Here is a 25,717-nt window from a genome sequence, read left to right as displayed (position 1 = left end):
TTAAAGGGATAGTTCACTAAAAATGCTTCATCATTTACTTACCCTGAAGTTGTTCTAAACCTGAGTTTCATTCTTCTGTTCAACACAAAAGAAGATTTTGTGAAGAATGTTCTTTTGTGTTCAACAGGAATTCACGCAGGTTTGGAACAACTTCAGGGTGAAGAAATGATGACAAAATGTTCATTTTTAAGTGGTTGCGAATCACAAGTTGCCTATGTTCAATGAGAAGCATAAAGATGTAGTACACTTGCTAAAGACATTTCTCTGCAAGCTGGAACTTGCCATTAGAGGCTCTGGGGCACTTTAACAATCATCACGCTATGGTAAAGTGCTTAGTAGAGTCAGCATTGCTTTCTTTTTTTTAATCAAAGGACATAGAAACAAGAGACACAACAACGCCTGGGTCTGTGGTTTGTATGTGATGATCTATTGCACTTGATAGGAGTTATTTATGGACTGTTTCCATGGTCATGGTTAGGGGGTCTGCAGGAGAGCTCAATATAACTCCAGCCACTTGTTGAGCGGAGCGGTGGTCTGTCATTGTTGTGATATTTCTAAACATCTTCATTGACTAGAAAACCAATAAAACACACATTTGATCTGATATCTAGATACTTAGCTATTGGAATCCCATCCAATAACTGCACATTTTTAATTTGGTTTACATTTAAGTAATAATTTGTATCATCTGCATTTTGTCATCCACTACATGAGGAAACAGAAGCAACAGTACACTGCTGAACAATTTCCTTCCATTTAACAGACAGTGTATTGATCAAATAGCAATAGGTATTCCTGTTGTATCATTCATAGAGTTATATATCACACATTGAGCACAAAAACGTAAACGTGTTCTGTTTTAAAGTCCTAACTGTGCCAGCAGTGCCAAGAAGGCAATTTGACTTTCACAAGACGAGCCTCAACAGATTGAGCCTTGAAAATTACCTATAAAAAATCTATTTAGAAAGTTGATCCCTCTGGAAGTTGTTTTCTAATTCTCTCTGGTGGCATGCACATCTTTCAACTTATTTAAACTTTCTGTACCGTAAGGCTCACAATACAAGGACAATTTAGTACATGCACGAACTACTGCTACTGGAGCATTTACAATCTGGATTGGCCAACATTCCGTTTAAGAGGGGCGTGTTTACTAGTTTTTCATCGGAATGTAGGCACACACTGGGCTGAGCTTCAGGTGAACGCGGCTGCACGCAATGCTGCGGCTCTCATTCACATCTGTACAAACTCTGGCTTAGTTTATTTACACACGCCGGTTCCTCACAGACGCTGCTTTTGACAGGTAACTCACTGCTTTTATACGTTCTGCGTATGTCTTTTGTTTGTCATCGGAAATAAGTTTGCCTCTCACAGAGGATGCTCTGTAGCTTATAACGAAATATGTACTGTATAAATATTTAATTATAATGTACGACATCTTTTTTCCAATCTTTTTTAACTCGCCACAATAATATCTGTCATTTCTAATCAGAGATTTAACTTTTTCTTTATCAGTAATTCAACTCAATGTGACTGGAAATATACAAAATTATCACTGCAGGTTGTCACTTAGATTTTTTTTTTTGGAAAAAAAAAAAAAGACGGCAGTTAAACGTTATTCAATTTAACTTAACGATATATTTGCTAATGTAAAGAAATGTTTTATTATTATTATCAAGAAAATATATCCGGTTATGGATATAATGGCGCGTAACGACAAACGCAATGTTATATCTCTTCTCAGATGATATTCAGCGCCTGAAGATGCGAATTTGAAACTGAATGTGAAATCTACTGGAGGACCAAGTGTCCTGACCTAAACGCCGTTATTTTCTCTCAAGGAAAACGGATGTGTGACTGAGAGGCTCAGGTAGAGTCCACATAAACCCACCTGAAGACAGAAGATGTGAAGTCTGCCGCTTATTACCAGAAGTTCCCCTTGTGAGCTCGGACGCTGGACACTGATGTGAAACTGAAAGCGATTCAGTTTGCTCTAGGAAACAGCACCTTGGAAAAGTGTGGAGAACCTTATAATCAAACGAAGACGATGTGAAATAGCCTGTATTTATTGTCAATGACTGTGTAGGATTCAGGTCATCCTCTTTGGATTCTGCGTGTGAGAAAACTTCAGGAAGAGCAGAGGAAACACTTGTGAAATATGGATGCAATTAGGTTTCCCGACTTGTTTGATGAGAAAAACCATTGGGAACACACATCTCGTGGTCTTTACTTTATCAGATGAGTCCAGTTTCACATCTCAAGAAGTTATTTTGTGACACCTGACGAAGAGCTAAAATGCAGAAGTCAAACAACAGGTATGTGGATCATACACTTCCTCTATGTGTGTGGAGACATGTTGATGATTTTATTGTATTGCTGAAGGGAAGATGGGAAGAACAAATGGGAAAAACCTGGAAATGGCTCAAGTTTTCTTAGTTAAGGCTTTGGGTCATTGATGTAATTATTAAAAAGTACAGTAAAAAAATCACCTCTTTTATGACTTAGGTGATTTCTTATCTGAATTAAATTGTGATTATCTGATTATTGTTATTATTTGATGCTTACCTTTTTAATTTAGTTAAAAAGCACCAACACACAGGAAGCCATTTTTGTCATGTGACAGGAAAACATGTGACCCTTTGAAATCTTTCATTTTTCTTTCATCTCAGACATCCTCATTTGTTATTGACCCATTTGTTATTGATTTGTTGCATTTCAATTATACAAATTCAGTCAGATACTTTGCGATTTTTATTTTATTATTTGTTCAAAATTTGTATTATCAATTTATCTGAAACCTCACTATATTTCTTTTTAACTTTTTTTGTAATATTTTCAATATTATCATAGCTTTTTAGTCTAGTCTTAAAGTCAAAAGTTTTTGAACAGTAAGATTTTAAAGTTTTTTTTTAAAGAAGTTTCTTGTGCCCACCAAGCCTGCATTTATTTGATCCAAAGTACAGCAAAAACAGTAAAATTGTGAAATATTTTTACAATTTAAAATAACTGTTTTCTATTTGAATATATTTTAAAATGTCATTTTATTTCTGTGATCAAAGCTACATTTTTTAGCATCATTACTCCAGTCTTCAGTGTCACGTGATCCTTCAGAAATCATTTTGATATGCTGATTTGCTGTTCAAGAAACATTTATTATTATTATCATTATTATCAATATTTAAAACAGTCGAGTACATTTTTTTAGTATTCTTTGATAGAATGCAAAGATCCAAAGATCAGCCTTAATCTGAAATAAAAATATTTTGTAACACTCTACACTATACCAAAAGCTTGGAGTCAGTATAATTATAATAGAAAAAAATAGAAATTAATACTTTTATTTAGCAAGGATGCTAAATATTTCTATTTCAGATAAATACTGTTCTTCTGAACCTTCTATTCATCAAAGAAACCTGAAAAAAAATCTACTCAGCTGTTTTCAACATAATAATACTAATAAATGTTTTTTGAGCAGCAAATCAGAATAGTAGAATGGTTTCTGAGGGGTCATGTGACTGGAGTAATGATACTAAAAATTCAGCTTTGAAATCACAGGGATAAATTATATATTCAAATAGAAAACAGTTATTTTAAATGGTAATTTTAAAACTTCACTGTTTTTGCTGTACTTTGGATCAAACAAATGCAGACTTAGTGGGCAAAAGAGACTTGTTTGTTTTGTCTTGTAAGTAAAATTCTCAGTTATGGATGAACACTTCTCTAAAATGGTTTTAAAATGGTCCCACATCCAGGAAACAGCTGTTTAATCTAATCTTTAAGAGGAGAACAGTTTACTGTTAGCATAAACTTGGGGTGCTTCGGCATGACCCATAAACAAATTTAAGACTCCAGTGAAGTTCACATTTAGCACTTTGTGGTTCCTCTGCCAGAAACCTAATGGTTGCAGACCCATTCAAGGTTTCTTTAATGTGGCTTTAAACAGTTTAACTGCAAAAATATATAGATTATTAATGTTAAAGTCAAATTGTCATGAGAGGCACAGGTTTATGTTCTTACCTTCAGGCTATAGCAGTCAAAACCATCTAAATGAACATCATTATTGCCTTTTAACCATACACCTATTGACCCTTCCAATAAACTAAGCTTTAATATGCTAAACTGTTGAGTGCAGGTTGTGTTGTTGAAAATTTTAATTGAGGTAATTATGAAGCATTACTTATTTATAGATGCACATGTAATCAAAGGAAGATGTATTTCATTATATCGCTCTGCTGAATCAGTTCTTCATGGGAGTGTATTGTTTATAATTGAGCAGTGTCCACTCTGGGTTGCTATTAAAATAAGCCTCTTAGCCAATAAGCACATGTCCACAGAAGATTAGGAGGAGGAACAATGTTTGTACACAAATCTATTATAGAGAAAGGAATATTGTGGTGTGTTTACAAGAGTTTCCCCCTATAAACTTCTCAAATTTAAAATTCATAGGCACTACAACAATACAAAGATAGTTGGGCTTTAGCAAAGCTATAAAGAGTTTCTGAGAATCTGCTGCTTTGATGAGTCAATCGTTGTGTGGTCTCTTAGTATTCTGACCTCATTGGTGGGAGTCAGAGTCATACTCTAAAAAATGCACGTAAACATGTTTTCTCAGTGGCTGTGATTTTTCAATGTATAGGACACACTGTCACTATTTGTTGTCATTAATCAAGAGTCTTTGATGTAGAGCAACAACACATACACAGTGAGCCCTGAAGTCTGGGCTCCATTTTAAAGTCAAATAGAGTGGTGTAAGACTGTGATTGACTTACATGATTTATTTTCTCTGTCTCCAGGAAACTGTCTCTGTGCCAGGCCCTCACCCTCATAACACTGCTGTTGTCTCCAGGTTGCCTGTCCTCTTTGCCTGTAAGATCCCTATCCCATTATCCTTCAGTTTACAGACTGTTTGCAACAGTAACTTCAATGTCCTGTCAGGCAGTTAAGCTGAATTTTTAAGGGCAAGCTTGAACAGTCAGGTTGGATATGCTCAGATTGGCAAGGATCGCTGCCAAGGTTTTGCTCACTTTAACTAGAGTGTTGTCTTTCCTTTTGATTGCCAAAAGCAGAGCTTAATCAGAGCAGCCCGGACAGGATCACCTAGGGGGATTCAGAGATTGGGATGCCACCCTGTATTGTTTTGGAATTGCTGTTTATACAGCAATGCAGAAATGATCAGTTGAGAAGAACATGACGTTTGGCTCATGCACTCTCTTTGACCTTTAACAGGGTTGTTCACCTAAAAATAAAAATAAAAATATGTCTTTGATTACTCATCCTCATTTCATTCCAAACCTGTATGAGTTTTATTTAACTATGAAACACAAATTAAGATTGAGATTTTTGGCCTTCCATTAAAAGTACATTAACCCAAATCTACAAAAAATTCAAAAAGACATGGTAAAACGGCCAAGCAAACATATTTGAGCTTGTCTTTACTATATGCAATGATCTTCATGAGTACTTGTAATGTCTCCACAAAAGCATCAAAGTTTTGGTGAAATTAATTCTTCAATGGAGGGGTGGAATTCTCTCAGGTTTCATTAAAAAGATGTTAATTTAAGATCAGTGAAAGTCTTATGGGTTTGGAATGACATGATTTGAGTAAATTATGACTATTTTTATTTTTGAAAAAATGAAAATTACCCCATGATTTACTTACCCTCAAGCCATCCTAGGTGTACAGTAGATGACTTTCTTCTTTCAGGTGAATCTGATCTGAGTTACAGTTGAAGTCAAAAGTTTACATACACCTTGCACCATCTGCAAAATGTTAATTATTTTTTACCAAAATAAGAGGAATCATACAAAATGCATGCTATTTTTTTATTTAGTACTGACCTGAATAAGATATTTCACATAAAATATGTTTACATATAGTCCACAAGAGAAAATAATAGTTGAATTTATACAAATTACCCCATTTTTCAAGTTCACATACACTTGATTCCTAATACTGTGTTGTTACCTGAATGTTCCACAGCTTTTTTTGTTTAGTGATACTTGTTCATGAGTCCATTGTTTGTCCTGAACAATTATACTGACTGCTGTTCTTCAGAAAAATCCTTTAGGTCCCACAAATTATTTGGTTTTTCAGCATATTTGTGTATTTTAACCTCTTCCAACCATGACTGTGCGATTTTGAGGTCCATCTTTTCACTGAGAACAACTGAGGGACTCATTATTACAGAAGGTTCAAACACTCACTGATGCTTCAGAAGGAAGCATGATGCATTAAGACATGTAAATATCTTCTGTAGCTTCTGAAGGGCAGTACAAAATGAAATTGAAAATATGAAATATGAAAAATGTACACGCCTTTGTTCACAATTTGTTCAAAAGCTTACACCCCTGACTCTTAATGTAGATTTTTTCCTTCGGGAGCATCAGTGAGCGTTTGAACCTTCTGTAATAGTTGCATATCAGTCCCTCAGTTGTCTTCAGTGTGAAAAGATGGATCGTAAAATCATACAGTCATTGCTGGTAAGGGTTCACTTTAAATACACAAAAATGCTGAAAATCCAAAGATTTTGTGGGACCTGAAGGATTTTTCTGAAGAACAGCAGACAGTTTAACTGTTCGGGAAAAACAAGGTACTCACGAACAACTATCACTAAATAAAACAAAACAAAAAAAATACAGTTGTGGATCATTCAGGTAAAAACACAGTATTAAGAATCAGGTGTATACAAACTTTTGAATAGGATCTTTTTTTTTTATAAATTCAACTATTATTTTCTCTTGTGGATTATATGTAAACATCTTTTACTTGAAATATCTTATTGAGGTCAGTACTAAATAAAAAATAACATGGATTTTGTATGATCCCTTTTATTTTGGTAAAAGAATTAACATTTTGCAGATTGTGCAAGGTGCATGTAAACTTTTGACCTCAACTGACCTCCAAGCTTTATAATGGCAGTGAGTGGCTCCGGGGTTTTAACAAAGGTCTCTTGAAGCAAATCAATGCGTTTGTGTAATAAAAATATGCATATTTACAACTTTATAAGCCGTAATCTCTAGCTTTAACTAACTGTTTACACAGAGAGTGGTGTTCTAGCAGATGACGTAGGCAAACAATGTGATGAATGTAGAAGCGTAGAGAGGAGAACAAAACTAAACACCAGTCACAAATTAGCAGTACAAAACTAAGAATTGGAAAGAAAAATGTTAAAGGATTTCGATATAAGCGAAGAGGAGACTAGTTTTCCTTGTAAAAAACAAAACTGTAAACAAAACATGGCTCTCACCTACATCTGTCCTACATGTGTACGAGTTAGTGAAAGCTAGAGATTATGGTTTATAAAGTTGTAAATATGCATAGCTTTATTAAATAAACTCATTGTTTAACTTTAATAGGCCTTTATTACCCTCCCGGAGCTGTGTAGTGTACTTTTTATGATGAATGATGCACTTTATTTTGCTTTAAAACCTGGACCACTGCCATAATAAAGCTCGGAAGAGCCAGGACATCTTTTTTAATATAACTCAGCTTGTATCTGAAATAAGAAAAGCATCAACACCTAGGATGGCTTGAGGGTGAGTAAATCATGGAGTAATTTTCATTTCTTGGGTGAACTATCTCTTTAAGGGAGATGTAGGGAGATTAGGGAGGTGTAGGGAAAGCTTGCATGTACTACTCTGCCTTCGGTACCTTCTGGACCTCACCCAGTCATTTTCCCAATTTCCCTCCCAATATCCAAGCTAGGTCTTGTCCACCAGTCATAATCATCTTCATTCCACTGAAATGACTCCTTTAAAACAACACAAACAGTAATCCAGTAAATTCATTTCAGAATTAGGAACTTAATTTCCAAAATGAACGTAGTCCAAAGTCAACATAAAGTCTTTTTTAAAACCTTGCCTTTGGGGGGAAACTGGTGTTCTGAAGGTGAAAGGTCGATTTCATTAATCCGCCTTGCCCACGGGCCCCATGGCAGACTGTCATCAACACTAATTTGAGTCTTTACTACGATAATGAGGGCAGTTCCAGGTCATTCTGGTATTGAAGATGATAGACGTCGGTCATAAAGCACTATTGTGTCTGTGTGAGTGCAGTCATCTGTCGTTTTAACCCTCACAGCTAGACATCCTGACTCATTACCAAACCTCTATTCACAACAAGTCTCTAAGCTAAATAAGGTCAGGAGATTCTGACCACATTCCATTCCTTCCTGCAATGATAACCTTATTAGTTAAATCCAACCAAACCTAATTTTTTTGTAATATTTCCACTGGAAGGGTTAATCTAAAGAACCAGTACAAAGCTCTGCACCAAAAAGCAGTCGCATATGAGCCAGTAAAACATCCCTTTAGGGGTCAAACTTTGGAATGCAAGTTCAATGCTCTGTTTGTATGCTGAAATCATTTTGTTGCGACGTGTTTACGCGCCTCATGTGACTCTCTGAGTTCCTCAAATTAGATTTACGTGATACCGAGAATGGATGAATGTTATTTTAGGAAGACTACAGCTGCTCTGTATGAGGTTGTTTAACATGAACATGATAGAAGGAAAAAAAAAACATGCTCTCCACACCTACATAACATTTACACGAATACACACACACCTTGAGGAGACATTAGGCCTCAGGCAACCCATAGAAGCTCCTCACTCTTCACGGGCTGTTACTGCCTGTTTGTCTCGGATCAAAGCCAGCAGCGGATCTAAGAATGACAGAGTAATGTTATCCTTGAAGACGATTAGCGGTGGTCTGATAGGAATAGCGCTTGTGTAATGGAGGCTGTGTGTAATAGAGCTGATGTGGCGTCCCAGGCCGGGCACCTGGGGAACACTCAAACACTACCACAAATGTCAAGTGCAGTCTTGCATGGCTGATGAGCAGGAAATGTTTTGGTGGCCTCTCATATTGTGTGTCTTGAGCACTAGTGTGCAATGATATACACTGTAAGCACAGGATACTTTCAGTTTAGTGCTTAACATAGATCAAATGCCTTTCTGTACAAATGCATGAGCTTTTAACTAAACATCGTAGTTGATCAAATCTGCCAAGTCGGCTGTCTCTCTTTGTTGTTGTTCTGCCACCTTTAATTCACTTCTTTGTTTATACATTTGCAGTCATCCAGACGAGTAAATCTGGGAGGTGAGGGACCACAGATGCATAGACAAATACATTTCATGAATGAGTGGGCCTCGTGGGGGGGTTGGTCCATGTGTTCGCGCTCCTGTGGAGGAGGGGCCTCTGTCCGAACGCGCACATGCATTACCAGGTAAAGCACAGCCTTTGTTTACTGCATCACACCATCTTTTCAGCTGTCAGGTCAGATGATTATACATGTTTTCTGTGGGCAAAGACAAATTAGTTGTCAAGAAAAGCACTGTACTCTTCCTTTTCCTCTTGACCATAAAAGGCATACATTTTTATATCGACACATTAAAGGTGTATCATTTTGTATCGTTGGCTGCACAGACAAGCACAGAACAATATTTAGAATTCCAGCCTCAGGAGACAAGAGAGGAGTGGATTTATTTATTAATTTACTATTAGGGATGCACCGAAATGAAAATTCTTGGCCGAAACCGAAAACCGAAAAAGAGGAAAACAAGGCCGAAAACCGAAAACCGAAACACCGAAAGAATTATGCCAATTATTAGTACCATTGCATTTATGGCTATGACTGTGTACTAATTTTACTAAAATCAAGGCATTGCAATTGCATAAATTAATATTAAAGTTTTTAAAGACTAAATCAGTTATATTAATTTAAACAATTATTATCAATCAAGTATTATATTACTTAAATAATATATACATATATTTTACTGCCTTTTTATAACACATTATCATGTGGATCCATCAGTTCACATTTACAACTGTGATTCTCTTCCAGCAGGAGGCGCTGTCAGAATGGTACACAAAGCAGCGCAGCAAATGACTTTGAAACGTGCAGCGCTCATATTTATTCAATGGATAGCCTTTTGAAGTTTCATCAAATTAAGAGCTTTATTTAAGTCTTTCAAAAAACAACCCTTACACAATACTGCCCTCCAAAGGCAAACCGCAGTAACTACACATTTGGTCAAAATTGAGTTAAGGCTTAAAATGGACATTGTGACAACGGTTTTGTCTTGCGGCAAAGTCTCCTGATTCAATTTTGTCCCGTTTCAGAGAAACGTTCAGAGAAACGAGAGTGTCAACATGTTTGACTAGCTGATGTAAAAACTTTAAAGGCATTTTTCTCAGTTTCAGTGTTGGCGTAGTTACTGCACTTTGCCTTTGGAGGGCAGAATAGTAGGGGACTAAATTAAAGGAGAAGTCCGGTGTGATATTGACCTAAAGTGTGTTGAATCATGATACCGAGTGTGAACTTACCCTTCATAGCTCATCTCGGCTTGTCCACTACAGTCCGAAATCTGGCGTTAGTTAGCCGATGCTAACAACAGGTTGTCAATGAGAGTGAAAAGGGCATCGGACTAGCCATGTAAATAAATCACTGTTTTACGCCATTTACGAGGCACAAAGTAGCGCCACACTTCATTGGTATAAATATTAATAATAATGATATCATAAGTAATTTACACATTCTGTAAAGTTTACCTAGCGGAAGCTTCTTCCTTACTGCATCTTACTCCATTTTTTGTATCTTATTTACTGCTTAATGTTTTATAGTAGTACCTTAAAAGTACAAATGACTACTCTAAGGTACTAATATGCATATTTCAGGGGTAGATGTGGTGCCGTAAAGTTCCTCAACTGCCCTAATTAGCTCTTGTAGGCTTAAAGGTAAAATTTTTGCACATTTTTTCTGACAGTAAAAATACAAGAATGCATCCTGTGTGAACTATCTTATGGTGGTTTACTTGATCATGCTCATTTGATTTGTTTAAAACATTAAATGCACAAAAATTGTTGCATCTGACATACTTGTTATTGTTTCTCTTTTAGAAATCTGGTAGGAGGGCCGTGCCCAGGGGACACCAGGCAATACAAGATTTGCAACACAAAGGTGCAGTAATTCTTTACATTTTTAACAGGATGTCTACATAAAAATAAATTTCAGCCACACCTTATCCTAAGTGCGTTAGTGCTAAATATTGGTAGTATGTATGTATTTGTTTTTTTTTTTTTTAATTCTACAGCGTATTTTTCTGCTTAAACATAAGGTCTTCTGGCCTCAGACATGTTAAATGGATGATCATAACTTCTTTTTTTTAAAATATCACTCACTATATGAGTGGGTTGATGCATGTTAACATAACATACCACCACCAAAAAAGGTTTTGTCCCTAAAATATACTTTTATTATATTTTAACCCCACCGCAAATGTGGTGTTTTGATTAAATTGCTGATTTTTTAGTCAATCTCCTATATTACATATAATAATTATATTACATTATATTTGATTATTATTGTGATTTTACTTAGGATGTGCATGGTTCATTGTATATTGATTTCAGGCAAACTAAAGTTCCCAGAAGTCTTGTGCTTGTATATGTATAGATGGATATTTCCAAATTTTCCAGAATGACAAAGAATGGTTTCATGTAAAACCTTTGTTTTAGTACATTGGATGATTACCAGATGAGTAAGCAACCCTGGGATACATCAAGATGGTTTAGCGCTTGCATTGCAAGTGCAAATGCAGTGTGGTCATAAATGTTCCTGACTACCTCTAAATGTGGTTTGAGTGATCAAATCATGAAACTATTTGAACCTCACTTACACCTGTCAGCCCGTACAGATGTTAAACCAGGTTTAAATGGGGTCATTGTGTCAGCACACAGAAAGTGCATGTGTGGTGTTTATCCGGAGTCTTCCAGGGCTCTTCTAGAGTGTTAATGAATCAAGGCGTTAGCAGTTCTAGATGTGTGTTTTCCCTCTTGAGCTTTGCGTCTGTAACATCAGGAGTGTCCTGCTGACACAATGGACTTCAGAGAACTGCAGTGTAAAGCTTTCAATGACAGACCCCTGGTCGCTGGCAGCAGTTACCATTGGACTACCTTTCATGGAGGTCAGTGAAGCATGACTCTTCTCTTTTGAAGCATGTGTTGTGTTACTGTGTGGATTTCTCCTTCTGCTAGGTGCTTAGACCGACTGAAACCTGATTTCTACTACTTTCAGGATCCGACCCATGTGAGCTCAGTTGCCTGGCAGTTGGACACAACTTCTACTACAACTTTGGCCGGGTGCTTGATGGCACACCGTGCCAATCAGATCAGGGGACAGTCTGTGTGAATGGGAAGTGTCTGGTGAGTAGACCAGTTTCATATTAGCTGACAAGCACAAAGACCTATTTCTACCTGATCTGACACTTAAAAATTACGTTTGTTAGGACTGACAATGAAATAGTTTAAACAATAAAAAATATCTAAATTTATAATCTATTTTTAATTGGACAAATTAATAGAAATATTTAAAAATGTTTTTAAATTATGTTTAAATTTCTAAGATATTTAACAGTATTTTTTAATTAATGTTTTAAATAAAATATTAAGTAGAAAAACTTCAATGTTTGAATTGTATTTAGATTTATTCTGTCATATTATCATATTTTGAGGTTGTGTAACATTTTAGGTAACCTAATTAAACATTTTTTTACAGTACATTTGTCTTTTTTATCCTTTTTTTCTCTCTAAACTCATCATGCATTAATGTTTTTACTATATTATTGCAAGTGTCATGGTATTATAATAATATGTTGTACATGTTTTGTTATTTGTCATTACCATACGTATATAGCATTTAATACCATTGTATATATCATAGTATTACCATCTGATTTTCATTTTTTAAGAACAAATTAAATTATTTACAAGTACATGTTACAAAAAAACTACATATGTGACCCTGAACCACAAAACCAATCATAAGGGTCAATTTTTTTAAAATTGATATTTATGCATCATCTGAAAGCTGAATAAATAAGCTTTCTAAATATTGAGAAAATTGCCTTTAAAGTTGTCCAAATGAAGTTTTTAGCAATGCATATTACTAATCAAAAATTATGTTTTTATATTTATGGTAGGAAATTTACAAAATATATTAATGGAACATGATCTTTACTTAATATCCTAATGATTTTTGGTATAAAAGAAAATTTGATAATTTTGACTCGTACACTGTATTGTTGGCAATTGCTACAAATACACCTGTGCTACTCATAACTGGTTTTGTGGTCCAGGGTCACACACACGCATACATATATATATATATATATATATATGCATGTAAAGATGACTGAATGGACCATAACCCCAGTCTAGCCTGAAGTCATGCTGGTGTGAATTTGGTTTCCATCACATGAGGACTGGAAAGGAGAAGCACATGCATAGTGGGGCCCAGTCATTAGCACCATGTGGCAGATTGAATCCATATGTGTGAAGCACACCTTGTGTGTGTGTGTGTGTGTGTGTGGTTGCCCCTCTGTGAGGCCCCCTGAATCATGGGAATGTGCCACTGAGAATCATTATTTCACAAACTACCAAGATTAAGAAAGGAAAGGCAAAGAAAGAGATAAGGAGAGAGAACAGGATGTCATATATTAGGAGGAGGGCTGCACCTGTGAGAAGGAGTGCACGGGAGGTCTAAGGAGAAAGAGGGGCTTAATTATATCCTGCAGAAATTGCTGAGGACAGTGCACTCCTGCACACCTCCCTTCTACCTCTGCAGTCTCAACTGATGTCTCCTCTTCCACCCGTGGGCTCTGGAGCTTAAGCCAAACTTCTGCCTGAATGGTCTTGATCCCTGCCCGGGCCTCATGATCCTACTCTTGTTTGTGTGCGGTGGCTCAGACAGAGATCTCTGTCATTCTGCTGCCCATGTTTTCACCTGCCTCTTTTTGGACCTGTGGACCTAAACGCACACAAACCTTTCAGGACAGTGCAGCTTTATTTAAGAGTTACGGTTATATGCTGGAGGTCAGGGTCAGAAATGACTAATCTCTGTCTCTACACTCTAAAAAGTGCTGGGTTAAAAAATAACCCAACCATAACCCAGCCGCTGGGTAACTATGGGACAGAACACGCGTTGGGTTGTTTTGACCCAAGTGCTGGGTTAAACCATTTGACCCAAAATGCTGGGTTGTTTATTTGACCCAACCAGTGGGTCAGATTAACTGGGTTAAACACTACCTAAACATTGGGTTATTTGTTGTCTTATTGCCTTGCTACCTTTATATTTACCAATAATAATATATAAATCACAAAAGAATGTAAAATTATTATTGTTTTTCTGTAATACAGTTACACAACACAAAAAAATGCAACTGTAAATGTCAATTTAATGAGTTTTCATATTTCTTTTTAATACAATTTTCAAATAGGTGCAGCTGTCACACATTTTGTCCAACCCTTACAGACACAAATAACGGTTTTAGTAGATCAGTTTCTTTTAAACACAAAACTGTAAACTAGGCACAATATATTCTTATTCTTTATGTCAACATTACAGCAGCAGAACACTCAAAAATTAATTACTACCACATTAGAATCATTCCAAACATCGTGCCATTAAAGGAACACTCCACTTTTTTTGGAAATAGGCTCATTCTCCAAATCCCCCCGAGTTAATAAGCTGATTTTTACCGTTTTGAAATCCATTCAGCCGTTCTCCTGTTCTGGCGAAATCACTTTTAGCATAGCTTAGCATAGATCATTGAATCCTATTAGACCAATAGCATCACGTTCAAAAATGACCAACGAGTTTCCATATTTGTCCTATTTAAAACTTGACTCTTCTGTAGTTATATCGTGTACTAAGACAGGTGGAAATGCAAAGCTGCGAGTTTAAGAACTACACTTAAGATTAGGAACTACACTTCCATTCCGGCGTAATAGTCAAGGAAGTTTGCTGCCGTAATAAGGCCGAAGCAGGCAGAGTATTATCAGAAATGAGTTCCCAGCTAGTTTAGCATTTGCACATGTGCTGCTTGGTATTACTGCTCCTGCTTCGGCCATATTACGGCAGCAAACTTCCTTGACTATTACGCCGGAATGGAAGTGTAGTTCCTAATCTTATCAGCCTAGAAACTCGCAGCTTTGTATTTCCACCGGTCTTAGTACACGATATAACTACAGAAGAGTCAAGTTTTAAATAGGACAAATATCGAAACTCGTTGGTCATTTTTGAATGCGATGCTATTGGTCTAATAGGATTCAATGATATAATTCTATGCTAAGCTATGCTAAAAGTGATATCCCAGAACAGGAGAACGGCTGAATGGATTTCAAAACGGTAAAAATCAACTTATTAACTCGGGGGGAGTTGGAGAATGAGCCTATTTCCAAAAAAAGTGGAGTGTTCCTTTAAAACTAAGCCAAACAAAGAGTCCACCAGACAATACTTACAATTTAAAACATGTTACAAGTGGCCAAAAAAAACTGTTGCCCTCAAAAACTTCACACATGAAGACTTATGTCCATCAATATGATATACTGCAAGCTGGAGAAATTCCCAGGCAACAAGTCCAGAAGAACTGTGACAGCGTCTCCAAGATGCTTCAAGAGACCTACCTGCAAAGCTACAGTACTGTTAAAAGTTTTAAACTTGTCTAAAAATGTCATAAAATGAGGATGCTGTCAAAAATAATGTCATAAATAAATGTTCTTTATCAATTAACCTTGATTAACTAAATTAAATCAACATTTGGTTTGACCATCCTTTTGCGTTTAAAGCAGCTTTTGCCCTACACTAGGTGCACATAGTTTTTCAGGTAGCTTTGCAGGTAGGTCTCTAGAAGCATTTTGGAGACATTGTCACAGTTCTTCTGGATTTAGTCTGTCTCAGTTTGATCTGTTTCTAAATGTCATTCCAGACGGACTGGATGATGATGAGATCAGATCTCTGTGTGGAGGATTGGCTGTTGTGCAAACAAAAACACTGACTTAAAATCATTTTTTAGCTGGAGAAAATACTACTGTTATAATAATTTTGGCCACCACTGTGTTTATATATATATATATATATATATATATATATATATATACCCTTATTAGAGCAGAAAACGTAAAACAAAACTTACAGGTTGTACGTCAATGAATGGCCTCCGGGATTCTGTGGTTGTGGGTCTGAAGACCTTTTATCCAGAGTGGGCAAGACTTTGAAAGCACTTTCCCCTTTAGCATCTAAACCATAGGAATAATATGCAAACTGTGAAACTTATTTTATAATCAAAACAACAAACTGAAACACTTTCATGTGAAGGTTTCTTCATTCCTTTAAATAATGCAAATTAATTCCCACCCTCATTCAACTACTGCCGGTTAAGTTTAGGTATGGGGTAAGATTCAGGGATGTAGAATATGCTCATGCAGAATAAGGCTGATGCTTCATAAGTACTAATTAACAGCCAATATACAAGCTAATAATTATTCTTTAAATATTTCGACTTTATTCTCTAAATATTTCGACATTATTCTTTTAATTCCAGCTTTATTCTTGAAACATTTCGACTTTAATCTCAAAACATTTACACTTTATTCTTGAAATATTTAGACTTTATTCTTGAAATATTTCAGCTTTATTCTCGAAACATTTTGACTTTATTCTCGTAATTCCAACTTTATTTTCAAAACATTTAAACTTCATTCTCAAACCATTTTGACTTTATTCTTGTAATTTCATTTTTATTCTCAAAATATTTAGAATTTATTTTTAAAATATTACAAATTTATTATCAACATTTTTTTTTACGTGGCACTAAATACAGATACAATTTAAAACAGTCAATTGTTATTGACAACAGTTTAAAAATACTGATTAAAATAATTGACATATATGAGACATTAAAGACAACATATGTTTTTACAATTATTATAAAAATTGCCCCTTAATGGAAAAGTTCATTTCTGACCCTGGTGGAGGTAAAAACAGATTCAGCCCACTTCAGTTTTAAAAAATGAAAAATCGAAGTGGTTTTAATAATATTACTATTATTAATTAATCTCGATATTGTAGAGTAGATTGCTTTGAACTATTATTCATAGTTGTAGTGTAGTAGATAATGCATTTATTTTAAGGGTCTTTGATCCTGGATGCTTCACTCTTTAGCAGTGTCTACATTTATTTCTTGGAAGTTCTCCAAGATTCTGTGGGCCATAAGCTGTTCCAGTTTTCGTCAGGAGTGTTGTGGGATCAGCTTGTGCTGTTAAAACAGAATGTGACGGTGCTTGATATTTTGGCTTCTAATCACAGGGTTTGTATGTGTATGTGTGTGTGCAGAAGCCAGGATGTGACTTGATCTTTGGATCTGAGCAGCAGGAGGACGCCTGCATGGTGTGTGGAGGCCACAACTCAACCTGCCTTCATCACAGAAGTGTTTATCAAAGCAACGGGCTGAACAATGGTCAGCAATGAATCTAACTGCACTCACATTAACTCTAAACAGAAAAAAAAACTTAGAATTCTGCAAATTCTGCAGACAACTTTGAAATCAATAGTTTTATTTAAACATAATGTAAGAGATGTGAATAAATGGTAACTGTATGTATCTTGTTTAAATGAAAACTTGTATGAATCTTGTTATTCAGAGCAGGATAATGGCCTCCAAAATCTAAAATCTGGCATTTAGCCATGGAATTCTTAACCTCACCACTGTTCAAAAGTTTGAAGTTTCTGTACAAGTTTTTTTTTAAGTAGTCTCTTGTACTTATCAATTCTACATTTATTTAATCAAAATACTGTACAATCAGTAAAATTGTGGAATATTACAATTTAGAATATCTGTTTTTATTTAAATATATTTTAACCCTTTCAGTGGTGAGTTTAAAATATTCTAGTGGACCCTCGGGAGTGAGTTTTTTTTAAGCGACCGTTATTTTAGAACGTTCGTCCTTATTGTTTCCATGGCGACGCGTCATGCTTGTCACGTGACACAACACAGCCACAATAACACTGTATGACAGATAGATCGCTTTAATTTCGTTTTTCCTTTTTTATCCAGAATACTAACACACTTGCTTACCATGCCATGAACTATCTAATATTCCGATTCACAAATATGTGTGAATTAGTATGATTCGTCGTTTAAAACCCTATGTAAATGATCTGGATCGTGATTTGAAACGTGAGATGGGCGCGGCCATGTTTGTTCGCGCTGCAGTTCAGAGAGTCCTGTCAGCCGCATTTACATCACATACATTCATCCGTTTCTCCCGAAATACATGCAAGTAAGTGGCTGGTGAACTAGAAGAGGAATAGAGTGAACCTTTTAGTTACTTTGTCTATGTGTATGTGATAGAAATAAAACACATCGGCAAATTATATTTGAATAGATGGTTATTTGCTGCTTCCATAGACCTATGTGTGTATTTTACAAACTCTTAATGTCTCGTTTTACTAGTACTTATGTGTATTTAAATGTCTGAAACCTAAAATAAGCGTTATGTGGTTAAAAACACTGCATAGTTGTGATTGTATGACAAGTGTAGAGCTCGTCCTTCTCTGGCTCAGTGCCAGCCATCGCGCCAAAGCGCAGTTTGAATTTGTCAGTTGCGTGACGTCACCGAACGTTCTAAATCCCATATGTGGGACCGTACTCCCAGGGGCACAGAAATTAGAATCCCATATGTGGGACCGTACTGCTCAAAGGGTTAAAATGTAAATCTGAATTTTCAGGAGGCATTACTCCATTTTTCAGTGTCACATGATCTTTCAGAAATCATTCTAATATGGTGATTTGCTGCTCAGTTTCTGCCTTCTTTAAAAAAAAATCTTTCAGCCACCAAACTTTTGAACTGTAGTGTAAGTGGTTTCTGGGCGACAGTTACTGTGACTCTCTCTTTCTCTTCTTTATCTCACACTTTCTCTCGCCCTCACACACTCTGAACACTGACACCTCCGGCTTTGAACTTCTCCGCGTGAAACAGAACCTCTTTTAAAATCTCCCTTCACGCTGGCCAACTGAAAATACAGAGCATTTACATTGGGGAAAACACAGCAATAATACTGGCATTGTTTGGCCACCCAAAAAAAAATCTTCAGTTTCCCACTCTCTCGCATCTGGATTTCTGAGAGTAGGATAACAGATTGGTGGCTGCCAGCACAGAGCTCTGTAAAAAGGTCAAAAGTCAAAGTAGAAGAGAAAAGAGCAGCCTGGGTCGTAATTCTGCATTTCAGTGCCTTGCAGCCAGACCAATCCAGGCTGCAGCTGCAGTGAGACACATCATGGAAACATACAGTTTGGAGCAGGACTGCGCACCTGTTGGAAATAACTGTGTTTTCTTTTTTCAAATGGGCTGTGATGCATTACTCTCTCATCTGTTTCCCTGCAGGACTGTTTGGGTACAGCGAGGTCACTATGATCCCGGCCGGAGCCACACACATCAGAGTGACTGATAACAGCAGAAACTATCTAGGTTAGAGCACAGCCTTGTGTGTGATCTCTCCAACATGTGGTTCTCAAAGCAAAAGTGGCAAGGTGCACAGTGTGAGACAGAACTTTGGAAGGCTACAGGAAAAGCATTAACGTTGTCTTTTCCACTATGTTTTTGCCGTAACAAAACATGCACTTTGTCTGATTGCAGCATAAGAACATTACATTAATCCTGTGTTGTTGTAGTGCTATAATTTTTTTTTTTAAATCACTTTTTTTAAGCACTCCAGAATGGACGCTCTCAGTTTGTGATCAATGGGAACTGGAAGATCAACGTTCCTGGGGAGTACAATGTGGCAGGAACCAAACTTCTGTACCGGCGCTCTGCTGATACCTGGGAGAGTTTTGAAGTTCCAGGACCTACTCAGGAAGACCTGCACATCATGGTTAGCTTTAAACTTTTATTAAATGAATAAAAATTCAACACAATTCTTAAAGTGATAGTTCACAAAAATGAAACTTCTGTCATTAATTACTCACCTTCGCCATACCAAACCCTTAAGACCTTTGCTCATCTTCAGAACACAAATTAAGATATTTTTGATTAAATCTGAGAGCTCTTTGACCCTTCATAGACAGCAAGGGTCCTACCACGGTCATGGCAGAGAAACATAGTAAGGACATTGTTAAAATAGTCCATGTGACATAAATGGTTCAAACGTAATGCTATGAAGCTACAAGAATACGTTTTGTCCACAAAGAAATTTAAAATAGCAACTTTATTCAACAATTCCTCTTTGTATCACCCTAGGTCCCATTATGGAGAATACCAGGATGCAAGTTGTTATTTTTGTTTTCTTAGTTAGCACACAAAAAATATTCTCTTATCTTTGTAAAATTACGGTCAAACCACTGATGTCACATGGACCATTGTAACAATGTCCTTACTACGTTTCTGTGCCTTGATCAAGGTAGGACCCTTGCTCTCTATGCAGGGTCAGAAGGCTCTCGAGTTTCATCAAAAATATCCTAAAGGAAAAGTTCACTTCCAGAACAAAAAAATTACAGATAATGTACTCACCCCATTGTCATCCAAGATGTTCATGTCTTTTTTCTTCAGTCGCAAAGAAATTATATTTTTTGAGGAAAACATTTCATTTCTCTCCATATAATGGACTTCTATGGTGCCCTGAGTTTGAACTTCCAAAATGCATTTTAAATGCGGCTTCAAACGATCCCAAATGCAGTTTTAAAGATATCAGCTGAGGAAGAAGGGTCTTATTTAGCGAAACAATCACTTATTTTCATTAAAAAATATATATTTACATACTTTTTAACCTCAAACGCTCGTCTTTTCTTGCCCTCCCTGAACTCTATGTATTCTGGGTTAAGACAGTTAGGGTATGGCGAAAAACTCTTTTCTCCCTTCAAAAATCAAAGTTGAATCTAAATCATCTACATTGCTACAGAAGTACCGACCCAGTCTTTGCAAAGTGAACATGTTAAAAAGATCAAACACCCCTAACAAAAAAGGTAAAACCGTGATGAAGGGCGATTTTGAAGTTGAGGGAGAACATGAGATGGGAGTTTTTCGACATACCCTAACTGTCTTGAACCGGAAAAAAGTTCAAAGTTCAGGGATCATTTGAAGCCGCATTTAAACTGCATTTTGGAAGATCAAAATCAGGGCACCATTGAAGTCCACTATATGAAGAAAAGTCCTAAAATGTCTTCCTCAAAAAAAAAAAAAAAATTTCTTTACGACTGAAGAAAAAGGACTTGAATATCTTGGATGACAAGGGGGTGAGTACATTATCTGTAATTTTTTGTTCTGGAAGTGAACTTGTCCTTTAATTTGTGTTCCAAAGTTGGAATGACATGAGGGTGAGTAATTAATGACAGAATTTTCATTTTTGGGTGAACTATTCATTTAAACCCTAGCAGCTAGTGCAACTCTGTTGATTTGTTCTGGTCTGATTGTAGGTCTTGTCCACTGATAAGAACTCTGGGATTGAATATGAGTACTGGCTGCCTCCAGACCGCTACGCCCTGTATCATGGGAGAAGTCAACTTCGGCAGCCTCACCACACATCAAACCACTTGCCTTTTGATCTTCCAACTACTACAACTACCACTACTACAACCATAACCACTACTACAACGCAGCAAGTCACAAAACCTAATTTCTGGGGTAAAAACCTTTCATTGCTCATATTTAGGAATACAGTACAAATCTATTAAGCTTTTGTTTAACTTACACTAGTTGTAGTATGGTATTTAGAAGTATCTTGTCTGTACAGTGACAAGATCTTGGTTTAAAGGGATAGTTCACCCAGAAATGAAAAATCTGTCATTAATTACTCACCATCATGTCGTTCTAAACCCATAGGACATTTGGAACATCTTTGGAACACAAATTAAGATATTTTTGCTGAAAACCGAGAGCTCTTTGACTGTCCATTGACAGCAAGGCCCAGAAAGGTAGTAAGGACATTCTTAAAATAGTCCATGTGACATCAGTGTCATTAGCGATTTGTATAAAGCTACGAGAATACTTTTTGTGCCCAAAGAAAATAACTAGAATATTCAACAACATTCCAACGCCATTATTGAGAGTACCACTCCAGTGTCCCGGAATAGAATAAATTGTTAAATAAATTTGGTGTTTTTGTTTTCTTTGCACATGAAAAGCTTTCTCATCACTTTATAAAATTAAGGTTGATCACTACTGATGCCACATGGACTATTTTATTGATGACCTTGCTACCTTTCTGGGCCTTAAACATGGTAGATGCATTGCTGTCTATGCAGGGTTGGAAAGCTCTTGGATTTCATCAAAAATATCTTTAACATGCCTCCTAAAGCTGAACGAAAGTCTAATGGGTATGAAACAACATGAGGGTGAGTAATTAATGGCAGAATTTTAATTTTTGGGCAAATTATACCTTTGAGATAAAGGTTTAAATGGTTAGTTCCCCCAAAAATGAAATTAGCCCATTATTTACTCATCCTCAAGGCATCATATGTGTATAAGACTTCTTTCTTTCAGACAAATGCAATCTGAGTTAGATTAAAAATTGTTCTGGCTCCTTCAGGCTTTATAATGCAATGGGCGAGTGTTTCTCTTCAACAGTCCAAAACAAGTCCAATAAAGCACATCCATCCATAATAAAAAAAGTGCCTCAAACCGGCTCCGGGGGCTGAATAAAGGCCTCCTGTAGCGAATAAATTGTAGTATTTTTGCGAATTGAGTTTTTGTAAGAAAAATATCCATATTTAAAAGTTAATAATCACTTTTCTCTAGCTTGCGCTAACTACCGTACATGGAAGCAGCTCCAGGCAGATGACGTATGACGTCGCTCAGAAGTGACGAATGTGGACGCGCAATGCGAGATCGAAACAAAACAACGTCACAAATTAGAAGTACAAAATGAGGATTTGTAAAGAAAAATGTTGGAGGATTTCGATATAAGCCAAGAGGAGACTGATTTTCCTTTTCTGGGAGTTTTTACATTTTTCTTTGACAGGACAGTGGCGATATGACAGGATAAGATGCTGCATTAAAGTGATTATTATGTTTTAAATATGGATATTTGTCTTACAAAAACACATCGATTCACTACAGGAAGCCTTTATTCACCCCCTGGAGCCATGTGAGGCATTTTTTATTATGGATGGATGCACTTTACTGGACTTGTTTTGGACTGATGAAAAGAAACATCCACCCACTGCATTATAAAGCTTGAAGAAGCCAGAACAATTTGTTTTATATAACTCTGATTGCATTCGTCTGAAAGAAGAAAGTCATATACACCTAGGATGCCTTGCGAGTGAGTAAATAATGGGCTAGTTTTTATTTTTGGGAGAACTAACCCTTTAATTTTGAGTACACTTGAAGTATGTGTGATGGTAAATATTTGGCAGGAATGTCCCAGTCGCTTAAAGCTTACTGTTAGGAGTCTTTTGTAAATACAACTGTGATTTACAGGTCCTGCTGCTCGCTGGCCTCTTCAACCCCCCTATCAACAGCAGCCAGTCCCACGTTTGGAAAGAGATGAAAACCGCAGGAACCGACTTCCTGAAATACATCGTAGAGGTCAGCACTTTATCATTGCTGTTAGTGTATACCACCGCAATTCTAGATTAAATCTATAAACCCCATACCGACCATCCACCCACCCCGACCATGATTTTAAAGGGGCCCCATGGCAAAGTTAGTGCACAGAGCCCAGAATTCCTAGTGACACCACTGATTTTTGTTTTGCACAGATAACAAAGTCTGGACTATTCTATGTCTTTTTTTATGTTTTGTAGGCCACTGTGGGAAATGTCGCCGGGTACGAGGGAAAGGTGAACGCCAGAGACAGTATTGCCAAAAAGATTTTGGTGAGTTCAATCAGTATGTCTCCAATGCCAACATAATACAAGTGGTTTAAAAGGATAGTTCACCCAAAAATGACAATTCTGTCATTAATTACTTACTCTCATGTTGTTCCAAACCTGTAAGACCTTTGTTAATCTTCAGAAGTTAAGATTTTTTTGATGAAATCCAAGAGCTTTCTGACCCTACATAGACAGCAAATTCTACCACGTTCAAGGCCCAGAAAGGTAGTACAGACACAGATAAAATAATCCATGTGACATCAGTGATTCAACTGTAATGTTATAAAGCTACGTTGTGAAAAAAAAAACTTTATTCTGAAGTAGAATGTCCATCTTTCTTGAACGTCCAACTCTCTTGTATTATAATTACATTAATTTTGCTTCAAGATTGGTGTAAACTGAGTTCACTGGAGATAAATTTGAACAAAACCAAGGAATTGGTCATTAGTAGGAATAAATTAAATTTTACTGAAGGGTTAGAACCCTGGTCACAACATGGACATAAAATAGAGATATTTAGGAACACTTACTGATAGTAAATTGACATTTGCTGGAAATGTTGGATATGTTTCTAAAAAAGCAATGCATTATTAGGATTATTATCAACATTTTGATGTGAGTCAACATATTTTAGAGATGGTTTATAAGAATCTTGTTGAAAAGATGTTTTGGGCATTAGAATTTTTAAATTCTGCCGTTAGAATTTTTTAAATACTGGGATCTTAGTATGAGTGTCTTTTATGTAATCTGTGTGATCAATGTATTTTTGTGGTGAAGCCAAAGACAAATTTCCACTTGTGGACAATAAAGTAACTAAACTAGTTCATCGTCTATATATTGTGGTTCAAATAAGTAAGGCTGGACAAAAAATAGCAAGTTATCCTTTCTGTCATAATCTTCTGACATGTTTACAAAGACTGTTTTATGTACAGTGTGTTTTCTTTTGCTTGTAAACAAAGCGCAGTGTATCCGGGTTCTATGTCAAAAGTGTTATTACTCTCTTGAACGTGTGGAAATAACTGCCACGGAAGAGAAGAAATTGTTGAATTAAGCTGTTGTTTTTGTTTTCTTTGCGCGCAAGAAGTATACTTGTAGCTTCATAACATCACGGTTGAACCACTGATGTCACATGGACTATTTTAACAATGTCCTCACTACCTTTCTGTGTCAAACGTTTCAGTTGCAGTTGAGTTCTCTCAGATTTTATTTTAATTTGTGTTCTGAAGATGAACGTAGGTCTTACAGGTTTGGGACGACATGAGGGTGAGTAATTAATGCCAGAATTGTAATTTTTCAGTAAACCATCCCTTTAATGTACATAGTATATTGGATGATGCTAACACATTTGTCTGTTCCAACAGTATTTCGAGCGAAAGTGCTAGAAAAAGTCAATCATGGGGAGGAAACTCGCTACGATGTCCAAATCATCCACACATACCGCAACCGTTTTCGTCTGGAGCACCGAGAGTTCCTGTGGGCGCCCAACAAATGTGACTGTCCCTTTCTGGAGGAGGGCCATCAGTACATTTTGATGCTGCGGCGGCATATTAATTATGAACACACTCTCAATCGCATCCTATTGGAGGAGGACAGCTACGCACAGCCTTATCGAGCACGCGAGGACAGCCTTCTGCGCCCCCTTGAGGAGCTCTGCGGTAACAGAGGCAGCAGGACTCAATTCAGGGGGTAAACACACAGACGATTACATGTTCACAGCACACTTGTTCTGAAGTTCAACAGAAACCCCGCTCTGATGCTGAATAGAAATCAATGATGATTTACTAAAGCATTTTGCATTCCTCAATAAGGACAAAATGGGCTCTTTTTCAGGATGAATTACGTCCATGGGGGCAAAACCAAAGCAAAGAGAGTCACTAAATGAAGCACTTTAGGTGGACAGTCACCTTGTTTGAAAACGTATACACCAAAGTAAATAATATACACAGAATTTATGATGGCCTTTCTAGCACCATGTGTTCGTTAAAGGGATAGTTCAACCCAAAAATGAAAATTTGATGTTTATTTGCTTACTCCCAGGGCATCCAAGATGTAGGTGACTTTGTTTCTTCA

At 36.6% G+C, this 25,717-nt stretch overlaps 1 protein-coding gene across 1 annotated transcript; it reads left to right on the top strand.

Annotated features, from left to right (window-relative positions):
* Positions 1-1,189: 1,189 nt before the first annotated feature.
* Positions 1,190-25,337, top strand: adamtsl5 (ADAMTS like 5). Its single transcript, XM_073835937.1, has 14 exons — positions 1,190-1,300; positions 1,742-2,312; positions 4,791-4,863; positions 9,071-9,222; positions 10,899-10,959; positions 11,860-11,965; positions 12,076-12,203; positions 17,173-17,296; positions 19,224-19,307; positions 19,547-19,710; positions 21,248-21,455; positions 23,253-23,360; positions 23,579-23,650; positions 25,009-25,337. The coding sequence occupies exons 2-14, from the start codon at positions 2,293-2,295 to the stop codon at positions 25,335-25,337; spliced, it is 1,629 nt and encodes a 542-aa protein (XP_073692038.1). The 5' UTR covers positions 1,190-1,300; positions 1,742-2,292.
* The last annotated feature ends 380 nt before the right edge of the window (positions 25,338-25,717 follow it).

The sequence above is a fragment of the Garra rufa genome, chromosome 3 (assembly GCF_049309525.1).
Source record: "Garra rufa chromosome 3, GarRuf1.0, whole genome shotgun sequence".
In the NCBI taxonomy this organism is placed as follows: Eukaryota; Metazoa; Chordata; class Actinopteri; order Cypriniformes; family Cyprinidae; genus Garra; species Garra rufa.
Note: the sequence above shows the minus strand (reverse complement) of the source record. Positions and strands in the feature narration are given on the sequence as shown.

What these genes read in the sequence shown, in the direction of transcription:
- adamtsl5 (XM_073835937.1), top strand. Translation starts at nt 2,293, where the DNA reads ATGCAGAAGTCAAACAACAG. An exon ending in ACGCGCACATGCATTACCAG is followed by an intron (nt 9,223 to 10,898) that starts GTAAAGCACAGC and finishes TTTCTCTTTTAG; the next exon opens with AAATCTGGTAGGAGGGCCGT. An exon ending in TCCTGAAATACATCGTAGAG is followed by an intron (nt 23,361 to 23,578) that starts GTCAGCACTTTA and finishes TATGTTTTGTAG; the next exon opens with GCCACTGTGGGAAATGTCGC.